The sequence below is a fragment of the Dreissena polymorpha genome, chromosome 6 (genome assembly GCF_020536995.1).
Source record: "Dreissena polymorpha isolate Duluth1 chromosome 6, UMN_Dpol_1.0, whole genome shotgun sequence".
In the NCBI taxonomy this organism is placed as follows: Eukaryota; Metazoa; Mollusca; class Bivalvia; order Myida; family Dreissenidae; genus Dreissena; species Dreissena polymorpha.
In genome coordinates this window covers 45895502-45918642 of record NC_068360.1, presented here as the reverse complement: position 1 = coordinate 45918642, position 23141 = coordinate 45895502, and the positions used below count along the sequence as shown (strand labels likewise).

Here is a 23141-nt window from a genome sequence, read left to right as displayed (position 1 = left end):
GAGTTTTGTTCCGGTTCATTGATTTTTGGCAAAATTATTGGCCTCGGACTTAATGGTTTTCTCAATTATAACTTTCTTCAGATATTGAGCTGACAAATGAAGTGTGAGTTTCGTTCTTGTTCATTAATTTTTGCAAAGTTAGGGCCTTGCAAATTTTCTCTATAATAACCGTTTACCGGTAGTATTTACACAACGGTTACAGATATTGTGCTGGTTTTTGGTATGTGAGTCTACCTACATGACCTACAGATGAAGTGTGAGTTTCGTTCCATTCCATTGATTTTTGGCAATGTTAGGGGCCCTGGACTGAAAAAATTTCCAATAATAGCTGCTTTGTGGCTTCAAAGTGCAGACACAGGTCTTACTAATAATAAGTATGTGACATCAGATTATGTCCTCTACAAAGATTGTTCAAATAATGCACCAAGGTTGAAAACTGGCCACACCCCATTACACAAGTGAGCGATATATGGCCATCTGTGCCCTCTTGTTAATCACGCCAAGTTTCAATCAAATCAGTTTGCAATGGTTTGTATTATCTCCATATAGCTGCTGCATGCATTGCACCAATATATGCTGGATATTTTTAGAACCAAGGGGCAGATCACCCATGGGTCGTAAGATGTCAAGGTCTCCCATTCCTCCTAGAAGGGCGAGATCACCGGACCCAGCGCCTAGAGGTAGACATCTTTATGTTGTATTTTTGGCTGATTTTAGAAATTCACTTCTGCTTGTCCAATATAGGAAGTTTCACCATTTGTCAACAGTACAGTTTTCCTGTTAAGCTGGACTCTTTAAAGTACAGTTTCTATTTAACAGTGTGTGATATTTGTTCATTAATAAATAATTATTATCCCCCGCTATAGGCAGAGGGGTATTGTTTTGGCATTGTCCGTCGGTCCTTCCGTCCGTCTTTATGTCCGTCCGGCCGGCACTTTTGTGTCCAGAGCCATATCTTGGAAGTGCTTTGGCGGATTTCATTGAAACTTGGTTGAGTATATATATTGATAAGATGATGATGCACGCCAAATGGCATTGTACACCATCTGTTAATAATGGAGTTATGGCCCTTTGTATCTTGAAAAAATGCTTTTTGAGTATCAAATATAACACTTTTTTGTCCAGAATATATTGGCGGGGGATATCAATTCAATGAATTTGCTTGTTAATACATGCTTTGTTATTTTAAAAGTGAGTTACTTTAGAAGATGGGTGTATGAATCATTAAATGCTAAATAATTTAAAAGCAATAAGGTTTTTATGTTATATGTGGCTTAGAATGGTGTTAACAAAAGTGTCTTTACAACAGATGAAGATGTTTTGTGTAGTCCATCATTGTGTGAATCTTTCTAGCTGAAATCCTGAAAATTGTCATTTTTTGAGGTCACTCACCAAGTTCCATGACTCTTGTCTGTTTGTACTTTTGTTAAGGTAAACTTGCAACTTCTCCATAGTACTGGATCTACTCCAGGTATTCCATGGAAACTTCATACTTGCGGTTGATGTCATTGTGTGTGGTCACTTACCAAATTCCATAACTCTGACATGCAAATGAGGAAAATTATTCCACCTTTTTTTACTTTTAAATTGTTTTGAGGTAAACATTAAACTTCTCCATAGCACTGTTTCAAGTATAAGTGATACATTGAGACAACTGACATGTTCATGTTTATTTGGTTGGGTGGCTATCCTGCAATTAAGCAGAATTGTGCAATTTTTGTACTTGAAATATTCTTATTAATGTTTACCTGGAACTACTTTATATCTCAATAAAGATTTTCTTGCATGCAAGCATTTTATTCTAAAAAAGAGTCTCTGTACACAGCTGACAGAGATCTGGACGTTAGAGACAGGGATAACACAGACAGTCGAGAGTCCAACAGAGGGGACTTGAGAGGGGAAGCCCGTGACTTCAGGGGGGAGTCACGGGGTGCCAGGAACGAGTCCAGGGAGCTGCGGGACTCAAGGCCCGACCTAAGGGAGCCCAGAGGGGATTCTAGGGAGCTGAGAGGGGATGGAAGAGATTTAAGAGGGGACCCTAGGGATTCCAGGCTCGATCAGAGGGACTCCAGACCGAACCCCAGGGAATCTAGACTGGATATAAGAGAGCCTAGAATTGAGCCGAGAGATTCTAGGACCGATATGAAGGACTCCAGGCTTGATTCAAGAGATCGTGCTTTGGATACCAGGGAGTCCAGGCTTGAGTCGAGGATGCCCCTTAGGGATATGAGGGACAAAGATTCAAGATCAATAAGGGATGCAAGGCCAGATCCTCGTGATAGGGAAACTAGAGACAGGGACCCCCTCAGGGAGCCATTACGGGAAGTGCTTCGGGAACCATTGAGGGAGCCGCTTAGGGACCCAATTAGGACAGATGCAAGAGACAGGTAAAAGGTTACATTGCAAATAACTGCTTATATTTATAATGGTTGTTTAAAAACACTAAAACATTTTTTTTTAAACTATCCAATCATAATTGATTTACCTCTTGCAGTGGTGTTTTTTTTTCTATGGGATCATTAGATAATTTTCTGTTAGGTTTTATCCTGTAAACCAACTGCTAAATCTGAGGGTATTTGTAACCAAAAAAAACACTATTTGTTATTTATTTAACTTGATATGATTCCACCAGAGATAAAAAACAACACTTTATTAATATTCTTTACCTGCTGTGACAAATGGATAAAATGGGTAAAGTTAACAGGCAATATGAAGTTCATGTACAATCTGTATTAGATAGGGAGTTTTCATTGGTAGGGGACTATAGCTTTCAATACTGTCTAAGCCTTGGTTTAATGGACCTAGTTCCGGGAAAGCTGGGTTTTGTGATTTTGCATAAAGTGTCATCCCAGATTAGCCTGTGCAATCTGCACAGGCTTATCAGGGCCGGCACTTTCTACCTCAACTGGATTTTTGTTTTTCATGAGAATTATTTTTCACGAAAAACATCAAAGCAAAAAGTGCTGTCCCAGATTAGCCCGTGCAGTCCGCGCAGCAGACACTATGCACATGCATTAAGCCCAGTTTTTCCAGCATTAGGCTTTTATGATCAGACATTCATTGCTGCTTCAAACAGGGATCTCAGGGGTATCCATGAGTTCAGAGAAGAGCCATTAGATCCCATTGATGTCAGGGATCGCCCCCCTATCGTAGACCGGGATATCAGAGATCGCCCCCCTATTGTAGACCGGGATTATGAGCGCGATCTCCCACCCCCTGTGGACGTTCTGCCTGATAGAAGGGACAGGTTTCCTGATGATAGATACAGGGATGAACCCAGGTCAGTGTTTCAAACAAGCAAATTTGATCATCTGTATAGCGTACGTTCTTTTTTTCCCTGCCATTAGACAAATGGTACATTGACATTCAGCGTAAACCCTGTTGATGGATCTGTGTGTGCCACACAGTGTGGGCGTGTCTGTTAAAAAAAAATGTGAACGATCCAGAACCGCCCCTTGGAGGTTTCTTGCAGTGTCATTTTGACAGATGTGTAGTTTTAAGTAATTAAAATATAAATTGAACATGATTTCAGTTCTTATTAATCTGAGTAATTGTTGTTATGTTTCTGTGAAATGAATCACTGAGTAATTCTAGGTTTCTGGCCAGTTTTTATACAGATTTTAATAGAATTTATTCACAGTCCTAGAACCTTTTCAGGCATATAATTACAATTGTAAAAGTCCAAGTAAATTACAATTATTTTGAAAAATATACACACACTCAAATTTAAAACATGACTATGTTATACACGTAATGAATTGTTTTGTTTTCCAGGAGGGATCGATATGACGACCCCCGTTATCCTCCGCCCCCACCCCCGCCTGCCCCTGTCAACTACGATGACCGATCTGCTCGGTTTGGGCGCCCTGAGCCAGGGGACAGATTCCCGGACCCTGTTGATAGGGGCCCAGTCCCGTACGGTCGCCCAGATAGGGATATTCCTGTGGACCGGCGAGTTGAACCCATGGAGGGGCCATATGATCGATATGGGCAACAGAATAGGGGGGATGGCAGATATGGTGGTAGGTTACCAATGCACTATGCTTGGGTTTAAAAAAACCAGGCATATTATGGAAACATTTCTGATTGGCAAGTGATTTGGTTGCGTCCAGTGAACACTGACCTCTCAATTACTCTTAACTAACGTCATGAAACTTTGTTTTGCTGTTTATGAGCATAGGAACTTTGCCAAGTTTGATAACCAGCCAGATCACATTAAGAACTTTTGAATTATGGCCCCTGGAATGTAAAATAATAGCAAAATTCACGTTGTCTGCTCTTAAAGTGTTGACGTTAACATCGACTCCAGGGGTTTTTCTGCCTATTTTGGGAATAGGAGTCTGACCAAATTGGGAATTTTTTATCGACAAAATTGTCCATTTTGGGAGTGTTTGCTTTGATGAAACAGCCCTTTTTGGGAAAACATTATGAATTTATCATGCTTAAATAAGTCAGAGGTTAAACACATAATTTGTTTTTATTTGTTATTTTGATTTTTAATGCAGGTAAGCATCAGATGAGTCAGTTTGGTTTGTGTGAATGTGCTGTGAAATGAGCAGCACAGCAGGTTCATGGTGCTGAATCCTCGCTCAACCACAGCAGTGTTTATTGGTATGATACACATCAGCTGGACGAGTTGGAACATTAATAATCTATAATAATAATCATAAGTCATAAAACACTTCTTTCTAAAAATAAATATAAAAAATCAAATTATTTAAAAAAAATATTTTTTTTTGGAAATTGGGAATTTTTGTTATACCGTAAATTTGCGGCCATAAGTCGACCTAAAAACGCTCCCAAAATTGACTTTAAAAGTCAACTCGACTTATGGATGAGGCACTAAATAAAAATATAAAAAAACATGTCTGTGCCGTTTTTTTTTAAGTAATAAATCTCCGAAGCGGAGGAATGATGACTGTTTACGGTAAGGCCGACTTGTCTTTTACTTAAATGTCCGCCGATAACAAAATACTGCATGTTTACATTGGTTTTTAATTCATTAATCTTCGTAATAAGTCCAAATAAAAACATGTAAAAATAACTTCAAAAATATTAAACATTTGTGACGTACGGTAAAGTGGCGAAATTTATACATAGCAATTTGTCTATTGATACATCGTCCGTTGTCTGCTAAGAACAATAGAAAATGGACTGCTGACACTTGTACCCATTTAAAGTTAATCCGTGTAAATACAAACTGTCAACAGGTGCAGGTGTCTTTATGCCACCAATTATCGCTTCTCGGCCTTTTGACTAAGATCAAAGTGTAAAGTGTAGTGTTGGCATCCTTTTGATCATTTGTCTTTATTGCGTCACGCCTAAAATAGTTATCCGTTAATGATATGCAAAACGGTTCTGCTACAAACTACTTCGGACCAATCAAAAATAATTACTCTATCGTTGGATACGCCTTTAACCAATCGCTATTGTTCAACTTCACATGGTATATTTTTTGATTGGATGAAGGTGTGGTTTCGTTGATTTATTCACAACTGTCCCACAATTTATGCATAATCGTTTTCGTAAATAAATAGATCTTATCTGAGTGAAGATTTCATTCATTGTTTGATTATAATAATATTACGCACTCACCCTGGATTATTAAAAAGTGTAATTGGACATATTAAATACACAATTACTTTCAATTAGCTGCTTAGTATTATTAGATAAGACGTTTTTCCAGAATGCAGAAAATATTCCTCGGGTATCTTGCGATTTACGAATATGTATATAACAGTCGAATAGCGAGCGATGCGAGTGTTGGTAAATTCACGTGTTTCATGCATAATGGCGAAAGCGTTTTTGATTATTTGAGAGCAAGTTACAATTATTTTGACCATATAATGAATTTCTGCGTTCAAGATTTTAACGAATTTTCACATCAATAGCACTAACATTTGAATACAAAAATATCTGCTCATAATATAAACGCTGAAAGTTATTACGTTAAATGGGAAACTAATTTTGATTTGTGAAATATATATTAAGTTCGAAATAATCAATGATATGTTATTATGATTTTGAACAATAAAATATATTTTTCGTGATAATAAATAATTAAAACGTTGAATGTTTTGTTTTAAATATATTCTTATTATTAATATCCCAAAAAATGTCAACTGCCAGTGCAAAAGCCCTCAGAACCATGACTAAAACGTCACTAAAACATGTCTGAGACATTGAGGAAATTTACCCCCCGACTTATGGCAGAGTCAAGGCAAAAAACCAAGTTTTTCTAGCCACATTATACCCCTCGACTTATGGCCGAGGTAGACTTATGGCCGCGAATGTACGGTAATTTTGGTTTGGGATCAGGTCCGTTTGCATTGGGAGTGCCTCCGTTTTCCGGAGGCACAGACAGTGCTGAAAAACCTCTGGACTCATCATGAAACTTGGTGGTTATGTTTGTTGGCATATAATTTCCTTCAAGTTTGATAACCAGCAAAAGTGCATAAAGCTTTTTTTACTTTGCATGGAGTTTTTTTTTATTATGGCCTTTTTTTTCTCACAAATTTTCTGTATGAATGTTGTGTGCTCTCTTATTGGTTGTTTTCTGTCAATTGCTTGAGTTTGCATCAACCAGTTTTGATGGGGTTTTGGAATGAACTTGAATGGGGACCCAGCTTGGGATTGTATTAAGGGCGGGTCGTCAAGGTCACTGTTAACACAAAAATATTATTTTTTTCACTTAATTTTAGTTTGAATGGAATTATTGCCTTCCAATTGCATTTGAAAGAAGTTTACATGAAGACTTATCTTTAGATTGCATTGGTAATGTCATGTCATGGATACTAAAATTAGAACAAGGGCTGTTTGTAAAACATGCATGCCCCCATATGGGCTGTCAGTTGTAGTGGCAGCCATTGTGTAAATACGTTTTTTGTCACTGTGACCTTGACCTTTGACCTAGTGACCTGAAAGTCAATAGGGGTCATCTGCCAGTCATGATCAATGTACCTATGAAGTTTCATGATCCTAGGCCTAATTATTCTTGAGTTATCATCAGGAAACCATTTTACTATTTCAAGTCACTGTGACCTTGACCTTTGACCTAGTGACCTGAAAATTAATAGGGGTCATCTGCCAGTCATGATAAATGTACCTATGAAGTTTCATGATCCTAGGCGTAAGCATTCTTGAGTATAATCATCCGGAAACAATTTTACGATTTCGAATCACTGTGACTTGACCTTTTACCTAGTGACCTGAAAATCAATAGGGCTCATCTGCCAGTAATGATAAATGTACGTTGGCAATCTTCTTCTTGAAAGCATTCAATGTTGCTGTGCTAAATTAATATTGTTTATTGTGATTAAAATTTTAGCAAATCTCTGAATGCTGGTATTTTATTTATTGTGATTGAAATTTTAGGAAATTTGAAATGCTGTTCCTTCTTGACTAAATTCGCAAGGAGGTGTTTTTCTTCAAAATCTACATGTCAAATCTTGACACATAAAGTTGTTCTGAGGGATGTTGACGGTAAAAGAATGAAATTTGATACAGTTACATGTAAATAATATGAACTTTTGCAGTTCCTCATGCAACTCTGACACTCGGTAAACCAGACAATAATGTTGAAGCGCTGAGAAGGATTATGAGCCTAGTTAACCGATCATTGAGATGATCATGATCTACATTGCATTTACAATTATGATGATGATATGAGCCTCATTCTTGGAGAATGGGGCCTAATGCATGTGTGTAACGTGCCATCTCTTAATGGGGCCTAATGCATGTGTGTAACGTGCCATCTCTTAATGGGGATAATGCATGTTTGTAACGTGCCATCTCAGAATGGGGCTTAATGCATGTGTGTAACATGCCATCTCTTAATGGGGCTTAATGCATGTGTGTAACGTGCCATCTCTTAATGGGGCTTAATGCATGTGTGTAACATGCCATCTCTTAATGGGGCTTAATGCATGTCTGTAACATGCCATCTCTTAATGGGGCTTGATGCATGTCTGTAGCATGCCATCTCAGAATGGGGCCTAATGCATGTGTGTAACGTGCCATCTCTTAATGGGGCTTAATGCATGTGTGTAACATGCCATCTCTTAATGGGGCTTAATGCATGTGTGTAACATGCCATCTCTTAATGGGGCTTAATACATGTGTGTAACATGCCATCTCTTAATGGGGCTTAATGCATGTGTGTAACATGCCATCTCTTAATGGGGCTTAATGCATGTGTGTAACATGCCATCTCTTAATGGGGCTTAATGCATGTGTGTAACATGCCATCTCTTAATGGGGCTTAATGCATGTCTGTAACATGCCATCTCTTAATGGGGCTTAATGCATGTTTGTAACGTGCCATCTCAGGGCTTAATGCATGTGTGTAACGTGCCATCTCAGGGCTTAGTGCATGTCTGTAACATGCCATCTCAGAATGGGGCCTAATGCATGTGTGTAACGTGCCATCTCTTAATGGGGCTTAATGCATGTGTGTAACATGCCATCTCTTAATGGGGCTTAATGCATGTGTGTAACATGCCATCTCTTTATGGGGCTTAATGCATGTGTGTAACATGCCATCTCTTAATGGGGCTTAATGCATGTGTGTAACATGCCATCTCTTAATGGGGCTTAATGCATGTGTGTAACATGCCATCTCTTAATGGGGCTTAATGCATGTGTGTAACATGCCATCTCTTAATGGGGCTTAATTCATGTCTGTAACATGCCATCTCTTAATGGGGCTTAATGCATGTTTGTAACGTGCCATCTCAGGGCTTAATGCATGTGTGTAACGTGCCATCTCAGGGCTTAGTGCATGTGTGTAACGTGCCATCTCAGATTAGTCTGTGCAGTCCAAACAGGCAGCACTGTCTTTTTGTATCATGGTATTTTTCATTTAAAGGAAGTCTCTTATCAAAAATGCAGGTTAAGCAGAAAGCTTCCATCTGAGATTAGCCTGTTTGGACTGCACAGGCTTATTTAGGACAACACTTTACACACCTGCATTAAGCCAAATGTTTCCTCAAACAAGGCTCATATAATGACGATGTTGCTGATGAAGAACTTGGTTATATCTCTGATCATGATCCCAAGTGCCTAGTTTTTCTATGGTATGTTGCAGGTATTGGTCGTGGTGGTCGCTACGACTACCAGAGAGATGAGGGACCCAACTGGGACAGAGGAGATCGTGGAAGGGGCCGCAACAGGGGCAACTGGAACAGGGGTGGGCCCCAAGACAGTAAGGGTCATACGTACAACATGTACAACAGAAACAATGATTGTGAAATATTTGACAACTTGTCCAATGTTTATTATCAGTAAAGAGGGCATTGCATACCATTCAAACAAATATTCAGTTATTTTAAATTTTGGTTTATTTTAAATAAATATTTAAATTATTGTTATTGCATATTTGAACTTTTTGTCTAAGGAGACATTTACTACTTTTTTTGCAAGTACCAGATTTTCAATATGTTCGTATTTGTCAGAAACAAGGGTAACCTTTTTATGTCCCCCACCACTATAGTGGGGGACATATTGTTTTTGCCCTGTCTGTTGGTATGTTGGTTGGGTTGCTCCAACTTTAACCATTGCCATAACTTTTGCAATATTGAAGATAGCAACTTCATATTTGGCATGCATGTGTATCTCATGGAGCTGCACATTTTGAGTGGTGAAAGGTCATCCTTCAAGGTCAAAGGTCAAATATATAGCGGGGCAGAAGGGGACATAGTGTTTCCGACAAACACATTTCTTGTTCATTTGGTGCCCGTATTCACCAATGCAATCTTTCACTTAAGTCTAAGAATAACGAATATTCTTGACACTGCAATGTTGTAATTATTCTTTATTGTTGTGTCTGACTTGGCTTTTTACTCCTCAAATTTATCATTCTTCATATAACAGTGTGCTTATCATGATAAAGCCTCTTTAATAGCTTGCATCTATTTAAACACTAAAGTAAGATTTCTTGATTCTAAGTCTATTCTTAATTCTTAAGGTGAATAATGGGTTGGTGAATACTTGCGCAGATTTAGGACCCAAGTGTATTGAACATCTTTTTAAATAAACTCTTTACTTACTGCTCCTAGGGGGTGGTCGTTACGATGATCGTAGTCGTCGAGGAGATTGGGAGAATCAACGACAGCGTAACGATGATTTCTACCCTAATGATCGTCGTGACTGGGCGGAGCGTAAAGATGGAGATAGGAAAGATGACAGACCGCCAGTCAAGGATGAGAGCAGGTAAAACTAGAAATCAAATGCAGATGTATATCATGGCATCTTGTACTCCTATGCCTGGAGCAGGTAACACAGTTGGAAGAGTGTTGCGTTGTCAACAGTTTGACACCTTGTCCAGACAAATATTTTTTGTGTAATGTTTTGTTAGCAACAAATGTCTTAGACTATTCCTCCCATACCTTGATTCAAGTATGGTAGGTGTCAGCTGGAATTAATATGTGTTATTTAATATGATAAAACAAGTAAACTAAGCCTACCCAAGAATAATTCAAGAGTTATTCAATTCTGGGAAATTTCCTTTCCTGAAAGTCACTTTTGAGAGTCCAACTTTGTTGTTGAAGCATGATGTATCACATTAAAGTAAATCTGTTTGTAATACTTTGTAATTTTCATCGTTTTTCTAAATAAGGCGCAATTTGGTCTTATTGTTATTATATTTGGTAAATGACGTCATGTTTCGACCGATTCCTTGGTCATTATTTGTTGTCGTTATTTTTGGTCATTCACCTGATCGGCCAATTTTGGTCACTGGTGCCCAGAATTTTGGTCTTTAATGACCACACTATTGGTTACTGACCAATTTTGGTCATTATAAGATTTTAAACAATAGGTAATAATATGTGGCAGTCGAGTATTAGTCAAGATCAAGTATAGTAGCATTTTTGTTCATATGAAGGAATTCATTTTTTCAAATTCACAGTGTGATAAAAAAAAGTGTACCTCTAACCAGTGGTGCTTAACAAAACTTTATGCCCTAGGCAATTTTCTGTGTATCAAAAAGAAACTTTATCAAAGTGTTTTTAATCCTTTTTAGAAGTGCAAGACGTTATGTTTGTGAATTTCACAGTTTTATGCGCCCATGAATTTAGTCATTGCATTCAATAAATCAAAATGAAGCTTTTTGTTTTTGTGTGTGTGAGCCATTTGAAGTAGGAAACAACACAACTTTTAGATTTTAACAAAGGTTTTGTACCTGCATGAAATGAGCCATTTGTCATTGGCAATGGCTGTTCAAGTTGACACTGGAATTATAGAAATTTTTAATAAGAACAACGCCTGTATATAGAGACAGACGAGATGACAAGCCAGATGCAGTCAGAGATCGTGAGAGGGACGGGAAAGATAAAGAAAGGGAGCAAAGAGAAAAAGAGCCCAAAGAAAAGGAGACAAAGGAGAAGGAATTGCAAGAAAGAGACAAAGAGGACAAGAGGTCTGCTAGGGCTGAAAGCAAGAAAGATGAGAGGTGAGATGTGCAATAGTCAAGAGTATTGTTAAAATTTGGCTGTTTAATGCAATTAAAAAGTTGTTTAACGTGGTTCAGTTGATGCCAGTCCTTCAATTTTCTGTGGTATATGGATGCATGGGATATTTTAATTTTGATGATTGACAAATTGTATTGAACAAAGATTTAAAAGCAAAATTAAAACTAGGTTTTAATTTGTATACTGTTTTAAAAAAAAGATAATATTCTTTCGTTGGGTGATATTCATCTGGATCTTTTTAAAAAGAACATTACATCTGAAAATTGTTCTTGTAAATAGAATTGAAGAGGAAAAGGAGAAAAAAGAAGACAAATTTGAGAAGAAGGAGGAGACTAATAGAAGCAAAGACACAGACTCAGACAGTAAGAAACGTGAGGACGAAAAAAGCAGGGACAAAGATCGTGATCGACAGAAGGAGAGAGGGAGAGATAAGGATGATGATCGTAAGGATAGGGGTCGCAGCAAGGAGTCTGACAAGCGAGAGAGGGGTCGAGGGGACAAGGAGAGTGTCAGCAGTAGGAGCAGGGATGGAGAAGTGGACAGAGAGAAGAGACGAGATGACAGCAGCGATAGGTCCAGGTCGGTTTGGTTAACACTTGCGAAAAAAAATTGTGGTTCAGTTGTGTAGGGTTTGCCAGGTGGTAGTGGGTGAAGTCCAAGTGGTTGAGGTTATAAGGCAAAGATGTTGGGGTGAAATATTAAGGTCCAGGAGGTTGGTTAAACATCACAAGGAAAGTGATTGGGGTCCAATACGGGAAATGTGGTTTGGATAAATTCTTTGGGCCTTTTGGGTGGTGAAAACTTTGAGATTCAGTGTCCTTTTGTAAACATTTTTAGCTCACCTGAGCGATAGCTCGAGGTGAGCTATTGTGATCACTCAGCGTCCGGCGTCCATCCGTCCGTCCGTCCGTATACAAATTTGTAAACATCTTCTTCTACTAAACCATTGAGCCAATTTCAACTAAATTTCATGTGGAGCATCCCTAGGTCATGGGACAAAAGAATTGTTAAAAAAAATTTGATCACATAACCAAGATGGCCGCCATGACCATATATGGTAAAAACCTTAAAAAATCTTCTTGTCAGAAACCGCTCATCAGATTTTCAAAAAATTTCACAGGGATGACCTTTGAGGGCTCCCCTGAAAAAGTTGTTCAAAGAAATTTGATTCGTCAAAAAACATGGCCGCAGGAGCTCGTTGAACTTTGCATGTTTATTCGTTTTTGCCTATTTTGTGAAAACTTTCAAAAATCTTCCACATTTTTTGTCCGATCCTTTCCAAATTTGCACAGTGTCTTTATATCAATGAGGACACAAACCCTACAAAAAATGAGCATTATTGGTCCATGAAGTACAGAATTACCTACCCTTGAATTGAAAAAATGGTGTTTATGCAATAAAGTCCAAATTTTTCATCCAATTCTTTCCAAACTTGTAAGGATTTAGCATGGTTCAAACAAGGGAAACAACTACGGTTTATGCATGTTCTTTTTATTACAGATTTGCCTCCCTTTAATTCATTCAAAATCTCATTTTACAGCAGAGATTCCAAATCTGACCTGTAAATGAGCCCCATATTTACTGCTGGTGCTATGTTATCTTTTCCCATTTGATCATTCTAAAGTATTGGTCTTGTAATGCTGCTACTGCTACTGCTACTGCTACTACTACTACTACTACTCCTACTACTACTACTACTACTACTACTACTACTACTACTACTACTTCTACTACTACTACTACTACTACTACTTCTACTACTACTACCACTACTACTACTACTACTACTACTACTACTACTACTACTACTACTACTACTACTACTACTACTACTACTACTACTACTACTACTACTACTAGTACTACTACTACTAGTACTACTACCACCACCACCACCACCACCACCACCACCACCACCACCACCACCACCACCACCACCACCACGTCTACTATTACTACTTCTACTACTACTACTGCCACTACTACTACTACTTTTACCACTACTACTACTACTACTACTACTACTACCACTACTACTACTACTACTACTACTACTACTACTACTACTTCTACTACTACTTCTACTACTTCTTCTACTACTACTACTACTACTACTTCTACTACTACTACTACTACTACTACTACTACTACTACTACTACTATTACAACTACTATTACTACTACTACTACTACTACTACTACTACTACTACTACTACTACTACTACTACACCACCACCACCACCACCACCACCACCACCACCATTCACAGTGACAAAAAACGTATTCACACAATGGCTGCTACTACAACTTATAGCCCATATAGGGGGGCATGCATGTTTTACAAACAGCCCTTGTTTCTATGGGATTTTAACCACAACTGTTCATGTTTATCTCCGACACATATTTTTAGGTCACCTGTCATGAAGTGACACAGTGAGCTTATGTGATCGTGTGATGTCCGGCGTCCGTTGTGCGTGCCTGCGTGTGTCCGTGCGTCCGTCCGTCAACAATTTGTTTGTGTAGACAGTAGAGGTCACAGTTTGCATCCAATCTTGATGAAATTTGGTCAAAATGTTTATCTTGATGAAATCCGGTTTGGGATTGTATTAGGGTCATCTGGGGTCAAAAACAAGGTCACTAGGTCAAATAATAGAACAACCTTCTGTAGACAATAGAGGTCACAGTTTTCATCCAATCTTTATGAAATTTGGTCAGAATGTTTATCTTGATGAAATCTGGGTTGGGATTTTATTTGGGTCATCTGGGGTCAAAAACTAGGTCACTAGGTCAAATAATAGAAAAACCTTGTGTAGACATTAGAGATCACAGTTTTCATCCAACCTTTATGAAATTTGGTCAGAATTCTTGATGAAATCTGGGTGGGATTGTATTTGGGTCATCTGGGGTAAAAATCTAGGTCAAATAAATAGAAAAACCTTGTGTTGACAATAGAGGTCACAGTTTTCATCCAATATTTATGAACTGTGGTCAGAATGTTTATCTTGATGAAATCTGGATTGGGATTGTATTTGGGTCATCTAGAGTCAGGAACTAGGTCACTAGGTCAAATCATAGAAAAACATTGTGTAGACAATAGAGGTCATAGTTTTCATCTGATCTTAATGAGTCAGGTGAGCGATTCAGGGCCATCATGGCCCTCTTGTTGTGTATGTGCCTGTGGTAAGTCCTTAAGGTTTAGTTGTCTGGGGTAATTTTTCATGTCCAGGGGTGTGTAATAAAGTCTTAAGTTAAAAGTAGGTTAGAGTAAACTCTTTACTTAAGGTGGTTTGGTAAACAATTTTGTCCAGGCAAAGAGGGTGTAAAGCTTTAAAGAGCAAGTGAACTAGAGTAAACTCTTAAGGTCCATGTGTGGTAGGGTAAAATGTTTTGTCTACCAGAGGGGGGAGGGGGGAGAAAATGATCTTAGACATAGATCCTGCACATTTCTCCATTTGCTTCCCCCTTGATGCCCTCTGGACTGGTCAACATTAAAAGTGTTATATATAATACAAATGTAAAATAGCAAATAAAAGGACTATGCATTAAAATGTAAATTACAAGTTGGGCTTAGACTTTCTCTGGAGTTATCAAATTATAAAACAATATCACCATAATGCTCCAGCTATCCAACCTGCCTCTTTTTAACTGTATCTTGTGTGAACATAAATCTTTTCTCAGGGGAGTAATCTCTATAACTTACATTGTCTTTGATCATATTGAGTAAACTGTTAGAACCAGTTGTGGTTGTGAAATGTAACCTTAATGTCCAGATGAGTTGCATAAATATTCAAGGTTTATGTGGGTGGGACAAAGGGTTCATAATGATACTAAATAAACTTATCAACTCAGTGCCAAAACAGGGATATGTCTAGATCTAGATTTTTGGAATAAATGTTATTTTATTTGCTAAGTAAACTTATCAATGTTTGAATCAAGGGCAATATCAAGCATGCTACTTCAAATATGGTATACAACATCATTTTTCAGGAAAAGAAAGGCGTCTCGCTCGCGGACCAGGTCACCGTCAGTGAAGAAACCCAAAGATGGTTCCCCTGCTCTGTCTACTCACAGCAAGCGGTCAGCCAGGGAACCTGTAGCAGAGAAGGAACCAGAGGCTGACAAGCACAGTGATAAGGTACACAGAGAAATATACATGAGTTGTTCATGCTGCTGGTTTGTTTAAACATATTTTAGCTGTGCTCTTGTAAAAAGGTGCCAAATGCATGTGTGTCAAGTGTTGTCCCAGATAAGGCTATGCAGTTTGCACAGGCTAATCACACATTCAAGGATGAAACTTTTTGCTTTTATGGTATTTTTCATTTCAAAAGAAGTCTCTCCTGAGCAAAATATCCAGTTAAGGGAGAGAGTGTCATCCCAGACTACACAGGCTAATCTGTAAGGGAGAGTGTCGTCCCAGACTACACAGGCTAATCTGGGATGACACTTTATGCACATGCATTATGTCCCGTTTTCCCCTGCTTATTTATTTTAGCTGGATCGTATCAAAAGGGTTTTGAGGGTCAGTTTCCTGGGTAGATTTAGTACTTGGTGTCTGAAGAGGAGATCTTTAGTACACTCCCACTGTGGGTATCAAACACATGGTCACCTGATTGATAGGAGGACTACATATACACAATGCCATACTGGTATTCAACAGAGAGGTCACTGACTACGCATAATTGGCCTATTTTATTTTGTAAGAATGTTTTCTTTGTAAAAACATTCATATAAAACTACCCAGTGTGAAAAGTTTGTCATTACGCATAAATGCAATTTGTTCATTTGAAATTCTGTTCTTTTGCCAGTGGTTGATGTTGAATCTTGTTAAGCTTTTTATGTCCCCCACCACTATAGTGGGAGACATATTGTTTTTGCCCTGTCTGTTGGTTTGTGTGTTTGTTTGTTTGTGTCAAACTTTAACATTTGCCATGACTTTTGTAATATTGAAGATAGCAACTTGATATTTAGCATGCATGTGTATCGCATGGAGCTGCACATTTTGAGTGGTGAAAGGTCAAGGTCATCCTTCAAGGTCAAAGGTCAAATATATAGCTTCAAAGCGGCGCAGAAGGGGACATAGTGTTTCTGACAAACACATATCTTGTTCTCTTTGTTACAGATATTAAAGATGGTTATATCTTGATAATCAATTTAATATTCTTTTCCTTTTTTGTTACTACTCAAAATTAGAGTTAGACAGTGCTAAAGATTTAAATTACTCAGCCTGTTAAAAGCACATTTGTTTCCAATATTAAAATAAATATTGCTTTCTTGAAGAGCAATAGTGCAGTTGCCAATCCTCAAAAAAATGGTTGTCTCCTAGGTTGACAAAATGCAATATAGTTGATCTAAGATTACAATATTTATGCCCCTTTCCAAGAAGAGGGGGTATATTGTTTTGCTCATGTCGGTCTGTATGTCCATCCACCAGATGGTTTCCGGATAATAACTCAAGAACGCTTAGGCCTAGGATCATGAAACTTTATAGGTACATTGACCATGAAACTTTATAGGTACATTGACCATGACTCGCAGATGACCCCTATTGATTTTGAGGTCACTAGGTCAAAGGTCAAGGTCACTGTTACCCGAAATAGAATAGTAAAATGGTTTCCGGATGATAACTCAAGAAAGCTTATGCCTAGGATCATGAAACTTCATAGGTACAATGATCATGACTCGCAGATGATCCCTATTGACTTTCAGGTTATTAGGTCAAAGGTCACAGTGACTTGACCAGGGCTTTTTTTCTTTCTTTGGGACCCGCTTAAAAACAGCCATTTTTCCCTTGGATTTTTTTCCCCTCAGCAGGTAAATTCCCTAAAAAAAGGCCAGGCCACTACCCCAAAACAGATAAAAAACCTGCTTGACACGGTAAAATGGTTTACGGATGATAACACAAGAAAGCTTACGCCTAGGATCATGAAACTTCATAGGTACATTGATCATGACTCGCAGATGACCCCTATTGATTTTCAGGTGACTAGGTCAAAGGTCAAGGTCACAGTGCCAAAATACGTATTCACACAATGGCTGCCACTACAACTGACAGCCCATATGGGGGGCATGCATGTTTTACAAACAGCCCTTGTTATATACTGGTGCTGTATCTTCTAAACACTTTTATCATATGAGCCTGGTTAGCCTGTGCCATGCACACAGGCTAATCAGAGACAACACTTCATGCCTACACTGGATATTGGTTAAGAGGAGACTTCTTAAACAAAAAATTCCTTAAAAGCAGAAAGTATCGTCCCTGATTTGCCTGTGTGGACTGCACATGCTACTTTGGGACAACACTTTACACACATGCATTTAAACCAGTTTTTCCAGAAGGAATATACTTTCTGTTGTATCTCTTATCTCGTTTGTGTTTCACCCACAGGGAAGTGTTGCAGGCAGTGAAAGATCAAGGAAGGCCGACAGTACAAGGGCAAGGTCACGCAGGTCAAGGAAAGATGAGGAGAAGCAATCAAAGAGAGGAAGTGTATGCTGTTTATCATTATTTAGACAAACAAATGGTTAAAAATGGAAATAAGAAAGTTAAAAATATAATGTTACGATTTTTTATTGCCAATGCATGCTTTCAAAATTTCATTTGACCCATTCTTAAATATAATTATGTCATAAAAAATAAGTTTATACAGAAAATATCTGTTTAGCAAAGACCAATAATGAAACATAAAAAAAGTGCAGAGTACGTTAAGAAACTCAAGAGATCAGGTTTTATATTGACTAAACTTATTTCTGAAGATACCACTTTTATCAGGGTCAATAGTACTGACTAAACTTATTTTAGAAGATGACACTTATCAGGTTTTATAAAGTACTGACTAAACTTATTTCTGAAGATGACACTTTTATCAGGTTCTATAGTACTGACTTAACTTATTTCTGGAGATACCATTTATATCAGGGTTAATAGAACTAACTAAACTTATTGTTGAAGATGACACTTTTATCAGGTTTTATATAGTATTGACTAAACTTATTTCTGAAGATGACACTTTTATCAGGGTTTAAAGTACTGACTTAGCTTATTTCTGAAGATGACATTTTTATCAAAAGTACTGACTTATCTTATTTCTGAAGATGACATTTTTATCAGGGTTTAATGTACTGGCTAAACTTATTTCTGAAGATGACACTATTATCTGGGTTTAAAGTACTGACTAAACTTATTTCTGGAGATGACACTTTTATCAGGGTTTAAAGTATTGACTAAACTTATTCCTGAAGGTGAAGTTTTTATCAGGATTTATTTACCCTGAGTATTCATGCTATAGATCTCACCTGATGTCTATGTTTATGTAGGACACAGAGGATAGAAAGAGGTCAAGGTCAAGGTCACATTCCAACGACAGCAAGGACAGCAAACGGCTGCGGCTAGATAGCTTCACAGAAGGTATGCACCCTTTTTATGTGTGTTTAGAACTTGGCAGTAAATGCATCTAGAATAATCAGCAAGGCAGTAATAAATTGTTTGATTAAACAATCATAATACATGATTGTTTTGTTCGAATGGCACTTTGTCATTTTGTATTGCACAGGCCTGACACCACACCATTATTCTCTTTACTAAGTATGAGCTTCATCCCCAGAATACTTACAAGTTGGGTCTCTATAAATACTGCAAGGCTCAAAGGTAACTGGGAGTCCTGTAGTGCCCTGTGTTGAGAATCAACTACTGTGCACTGCAGGTTTACTTCAATGCCAAAGACAAGTTAATAAGAGCCTTGCTCCAAGAAATCTGGGTTAATGCATGTGGCTTAAGTGTCATCCCAGATAAGCATGTGCAGTCTGCAAAGACTTATCAGGGACCACAATTTCTGTTCTTGTAGATTTTTTTGTTTAAAAGCAGTCCCTTCTAAACAAAAATTCAGTTAAGGCTGAAAGTGTTGTTCCTGATAAGCGAGCGTTAACTGCACAGGCTTATCTGGTATGGCACTTTATGAACATGAATTTTTCCCAGTTTACCCAGAGCCAGGCGCATAGTTTGTTGGTTGTTACCTGGGTATTGAAAGCACAGATTTAACATAACAATGTATGTGAATTGAAGGAATATTATATATTGCAGAGGTCCCTATTTCGTCCCTAAATCTGCTTTTGAAACGTAGCTAAGGTCTCTTTTCTCATGTTTGAAGGGGCAGGTGCTTTAGCAGGCTACGTGATCAAAGACACCGTGGGCTCTGACAGAGAAGGTGAGCATATGAGTCGCGTTCTGAGAAAACTAGGTTTTATGCATGTGCGTAAAGTGTCGTCCCAGATTAGCTTGTGAAGTCGGCACAGGCTAATCAGGGACGACACTTTACGCCTAAACTGGATTTTCGTGTAGAAGAGACTTCCTTAAAACCAAAAAAAAACATAAGAGCAGAAAGTGTCGTCCCTGATTAAGCTGTGCGGACTGCAATCTGGGACGACACTTTCCGCACATGCATTATGCCCAGTTTTCTCAGAACATGACTCATATCTAGAGACTTTACAGAAGTATGCCTGTATGGCGCTGTGTGATTCACGTCTTTGAGTTTAAATGTATAAACCATCTCTTGTTTCAACTTGGTTACATTTAAAGCCTTGAGCTTACCATAACACTCTTGAGTTTTTGGAAAGAGGTTGAGAACTCTCCTCAAATAGAGATAAAAATCTGGACCACCTGGCTAACTTATGTTGTTGACTTATTTGAATTATCATATTGTTTAAGACTGTATCCAATAGCAGGGTTAACATTTGATAGCATGTAAATAGCATAGATAATTGAAAATCAAAACTTTTAGAGCTCAATTGTTTTGGTGCAATTTTATACAAACTTCCAGTCAAGGTATTTTGTACCTTGATATGTTGAGACTCGATACCTTGCATATATATGAGAGGCTTACTCTGGCAAAATGGGTTTTAATAATTATGCATAAAGTTTCCTGCCAGCTCAGCCTGTGCAGTCTGCAGTGTCAATTTAGGGACGACACTTTCAACCTAAACTTAAATTGTTACTAAGAAGAGACTACCTTTATACGAAAAATACAATACAAGCAGAGAGTGTAGTCCCTGATTGTACTGCACAGGCTGATCCTTGATGACACTTTTAGCACATGAATTAAGCCCCGTTTTCACAGAGCGATTCCTATGTGTGTTTATTTTCCAGACAACAACCTGGACAACATAGAGCAGAACTTCAGTGACTGGTCTGATGACTCGGCTGATGATATCCTGAACAGGCCCGGAGAGGCGGTGAGTGCAATAGAGCACTTAATCCTTTCAGCGCTGGAACCAAATTTTGAAGGCCTTTGCAAACAGTTTGGACCCAGATGAGATGCCACAGAATCAGGATCCAAACTGTTTGCTATTCTGATAGTTTTCTTTGAAAAAAATTGAAGAAAATGCTAATTTTAGAAATTCAGCAGATGACATTTTAGCAGAAGACAAATTTCCCAGCATGCAATGGGTTAATCCTTTCCCTCTCAAATGCAAAGTGGAAAAAGAGTCACTCGCAGTCTGTTCAGGTTTTATTCTGTTTGCTGCTCATCAGTATCTTAGGGTTGGAAATAAAGCTTTTTAACCTTGTATTTAGTAAGAAAGTTCTTAAGCTTAATTCCATTTTCTAAGGGACTACAAACATGTCAAAGTGTGAATCTGAGTGGTGAAGGGTTGAAGGACATCATCTTTTAAAGTTATAGAAAGGTTTACAAGATAAAATGCAGTAAACTTTGCCTGAAATGATATTATACATAAGATGTATGTTGTTGTATCTTAATATTAAAACATCGGTGAAATATGAAATAAACATTCTGGATTTGTATGCCCCCGGATCAAATGATCGGGGGTATATTGTTTTTGGCCTGTCTGTCGGTCATTCTGTGTGTTTGTCACTAATCTTTAAACTTGGTCATAACTTTTGCAATATTGAAGACAGCAACTTGATATTTGGCATACATGTGTATCTCATGGAGCTGCACTTTTTGAGTGGTGAAAGGTCAAGGTCATCCTTTAAGGTCAAATATATGGCTTCAAAGCGGCGCAATAGGGGGCATTGTTTTTCTGACAAACACATCTTTTGATATTTTTAAAAATGAAGCCTTTGTATACAATGTTTTGGTCTGGTGTCATTCTCCTGTATTTGTGTGATTGGTCTGGTTTCAGTCTCCTGTATTTGTGTGATTGGTCAGGTTTCAGTCTCCTGTATTTGTGTGATTGGTCTGGTTTCAGTGCCCTGTATTTGGGTGATTGGTCTGGTTTCAGTCTCCTGTATTTGTGTGATTGGTCTGATTTCAGTCTTCTGTATTTGTTTGATTGGTCTGGTTTCAGTCTCCTGTATTTGTGTGATTGGTCTGGTTTCAGTCTCCTGTATCTGTGTGATTGGTCTGGTTTCAGTCTCCCGTATTTGTGTGATTGATCTGGTTTCAGTCTCCTGTATTTGTGTGATTGGTCTGGTTTCAGTCTCCTGTATTTGTGTGATTGGTCTAATTTCAGTCTCCTGTATTTGTGTGATTGGTCTGGTTTCAGTCTCCTGTATTTGTGTGATTGGTCTGGTTTCAGTCTCCTGTATTTGTGTGATTGGTCTGGTTTCAGTCTCCTGTATTTGTGTGATTGGTCTGGTTTCAGTCTCCTGTATTTGTGTGATTGGTCTGGTTTCAGTCTCCTGTATTAGTGTGATTGGTCTGGTTTCAGTCTCCTGTATTTGTGTGATTGGTCTAATTTCAGTCTCCTGTATTTGTGTGATTGGTCTAATTTCAGTCTTCTGTATTTGTGTGATTGGTCTGGTTTCAGTCTCTCGTATTTGTGTGATTGGTCTGGTTTCAGTCTCCCAAGAAGGATGCAGACGTGAGCAAGGACACAGTGCCAGGCAGTACCAGTCCACATGGGAGCGAGGGCAGTTGTCATAGCAACACGGAACAGAGGGAGAAACTGGACTCTGAAGGTAGTAACAAGCATCTGGTCAACTTGGATCAGCAAGTTATTACGTGCTTGTATTTTATACTTCAGATATTAATATAAGGAAATACTGATGTTTTTTTTGCTATTTAGAGGCGATTTAAAGTTATCACCTGTGATAAAAACATTCAGATCTTAAATTCTTCACTTTTTACAGAAATAACCACTGGAATTTTAATTCCCAATAATTTTTTGTACACAAATCTTAAAAGCATGTGCTATAATTTCTCAAAATTATTCAATATTTCCCCATAGTCAATGCTAAGAGCCCAATCTCTGAATAGATAGAAAAAAAATTGAAGGAGACAACATGTAGGATCTGACTCTATTTGCCATTTAACTATCTGACCGCTATGGTGTTACTGAAATATTGTTGAAAAGGGCAAAAATTCCGCACAGCAAACAAACAAATATTGATGAGCCACATATTTCTTTATTTTTTAGCTGTTTCATTCAAAAAGTCCAAACAGGCTTTTTTTTGGTCTTTGCAAAATGTATCGATAGTCAATGTAGGCCTAGTATTTCTGGTCAGGTAGTTCCAGTTGTATCGATTGTCAATGTAGGCATAGTATTTCTGGTCAGGTAGTTCCAGTTGTATCAATAGTCAATGTAGGCATAGTATTTCTGGTCAGGTAGATCCAGTTCTTGCCTCTTATGTTACTGATTTGCCAATTTGTCTTGGGTAGTCTTGATATTTGATTGATTGGTTTTTACATATTACTGTTTTTCAAATATCTTAGTCTTAA

General features: G+C 38.1%; 1 protein-coding gene across 3 annotated transcripts in view; it reads left to right on the top strand.

Annotated features, from left to right (window-relative positions):
• The window catches only part of LOC127835345 (zinc finger CCCH domain-containing protein 13-like), a 59761-nt gene that overhangs the window by 16793 nt on the left and 19827 nt on the right, over nucleotides 1–23141 (top strand). For all 3 annotated transcript variants that reach the window (XM_052361724.1, XM_052361723.1, XM_052361725.1), the window contains exons 8-21: nucleotides 591–680; nucleotides 1826–2387; nucleotides 3077–3280; nucleotides 3775–4022; nucleotides 9086–9202; nucleotides 10056–10209; nucleotides 11273–11449; nucleotides 11748–12047; nucleotides 15457–15604; nucleotides 17855–17956; nucleotides 18784–18874; nucleotides 19614–19670; nucleotides 20609–20694; nucleotides 22264–22381. In XM_052361724.1, coding sequence (XP_052217684.1) covers nucleotides 591–680; nucleotides 1826–2387; nucleotides 3077–3280; nucleotides 3775–4022; nucleotides 9086–9202; nucleotides 10056–10209; nucleotides 11273–11449; nucleotides 11748–12047; nucleotides 15457–15604; nucleotides 17855–17956; nucleotides 18784–18874; nucleotides 19614–19670; nucleotides 20609–20694; nucleotides 22264–22381 — 2454 coding nt within the window. The remainder of the gene's footprint in view (nucleotides 1–590; nucleotides 681–1825; nucleotides 2388–3076; nucleotides 3281–3774; nucleotides 4023–9085; nucleotides 9203–10055; nucleotides 10210–11272; nucleotides 11450–11747; nucleotides 12048–15456; nucleotides 15605–17854; nucleotides 17957–18783; nucleotides 18875–19613; nucleotides 19671–20608; nucleotides 20695–22263; nucleotides 22382–23141) is intronic.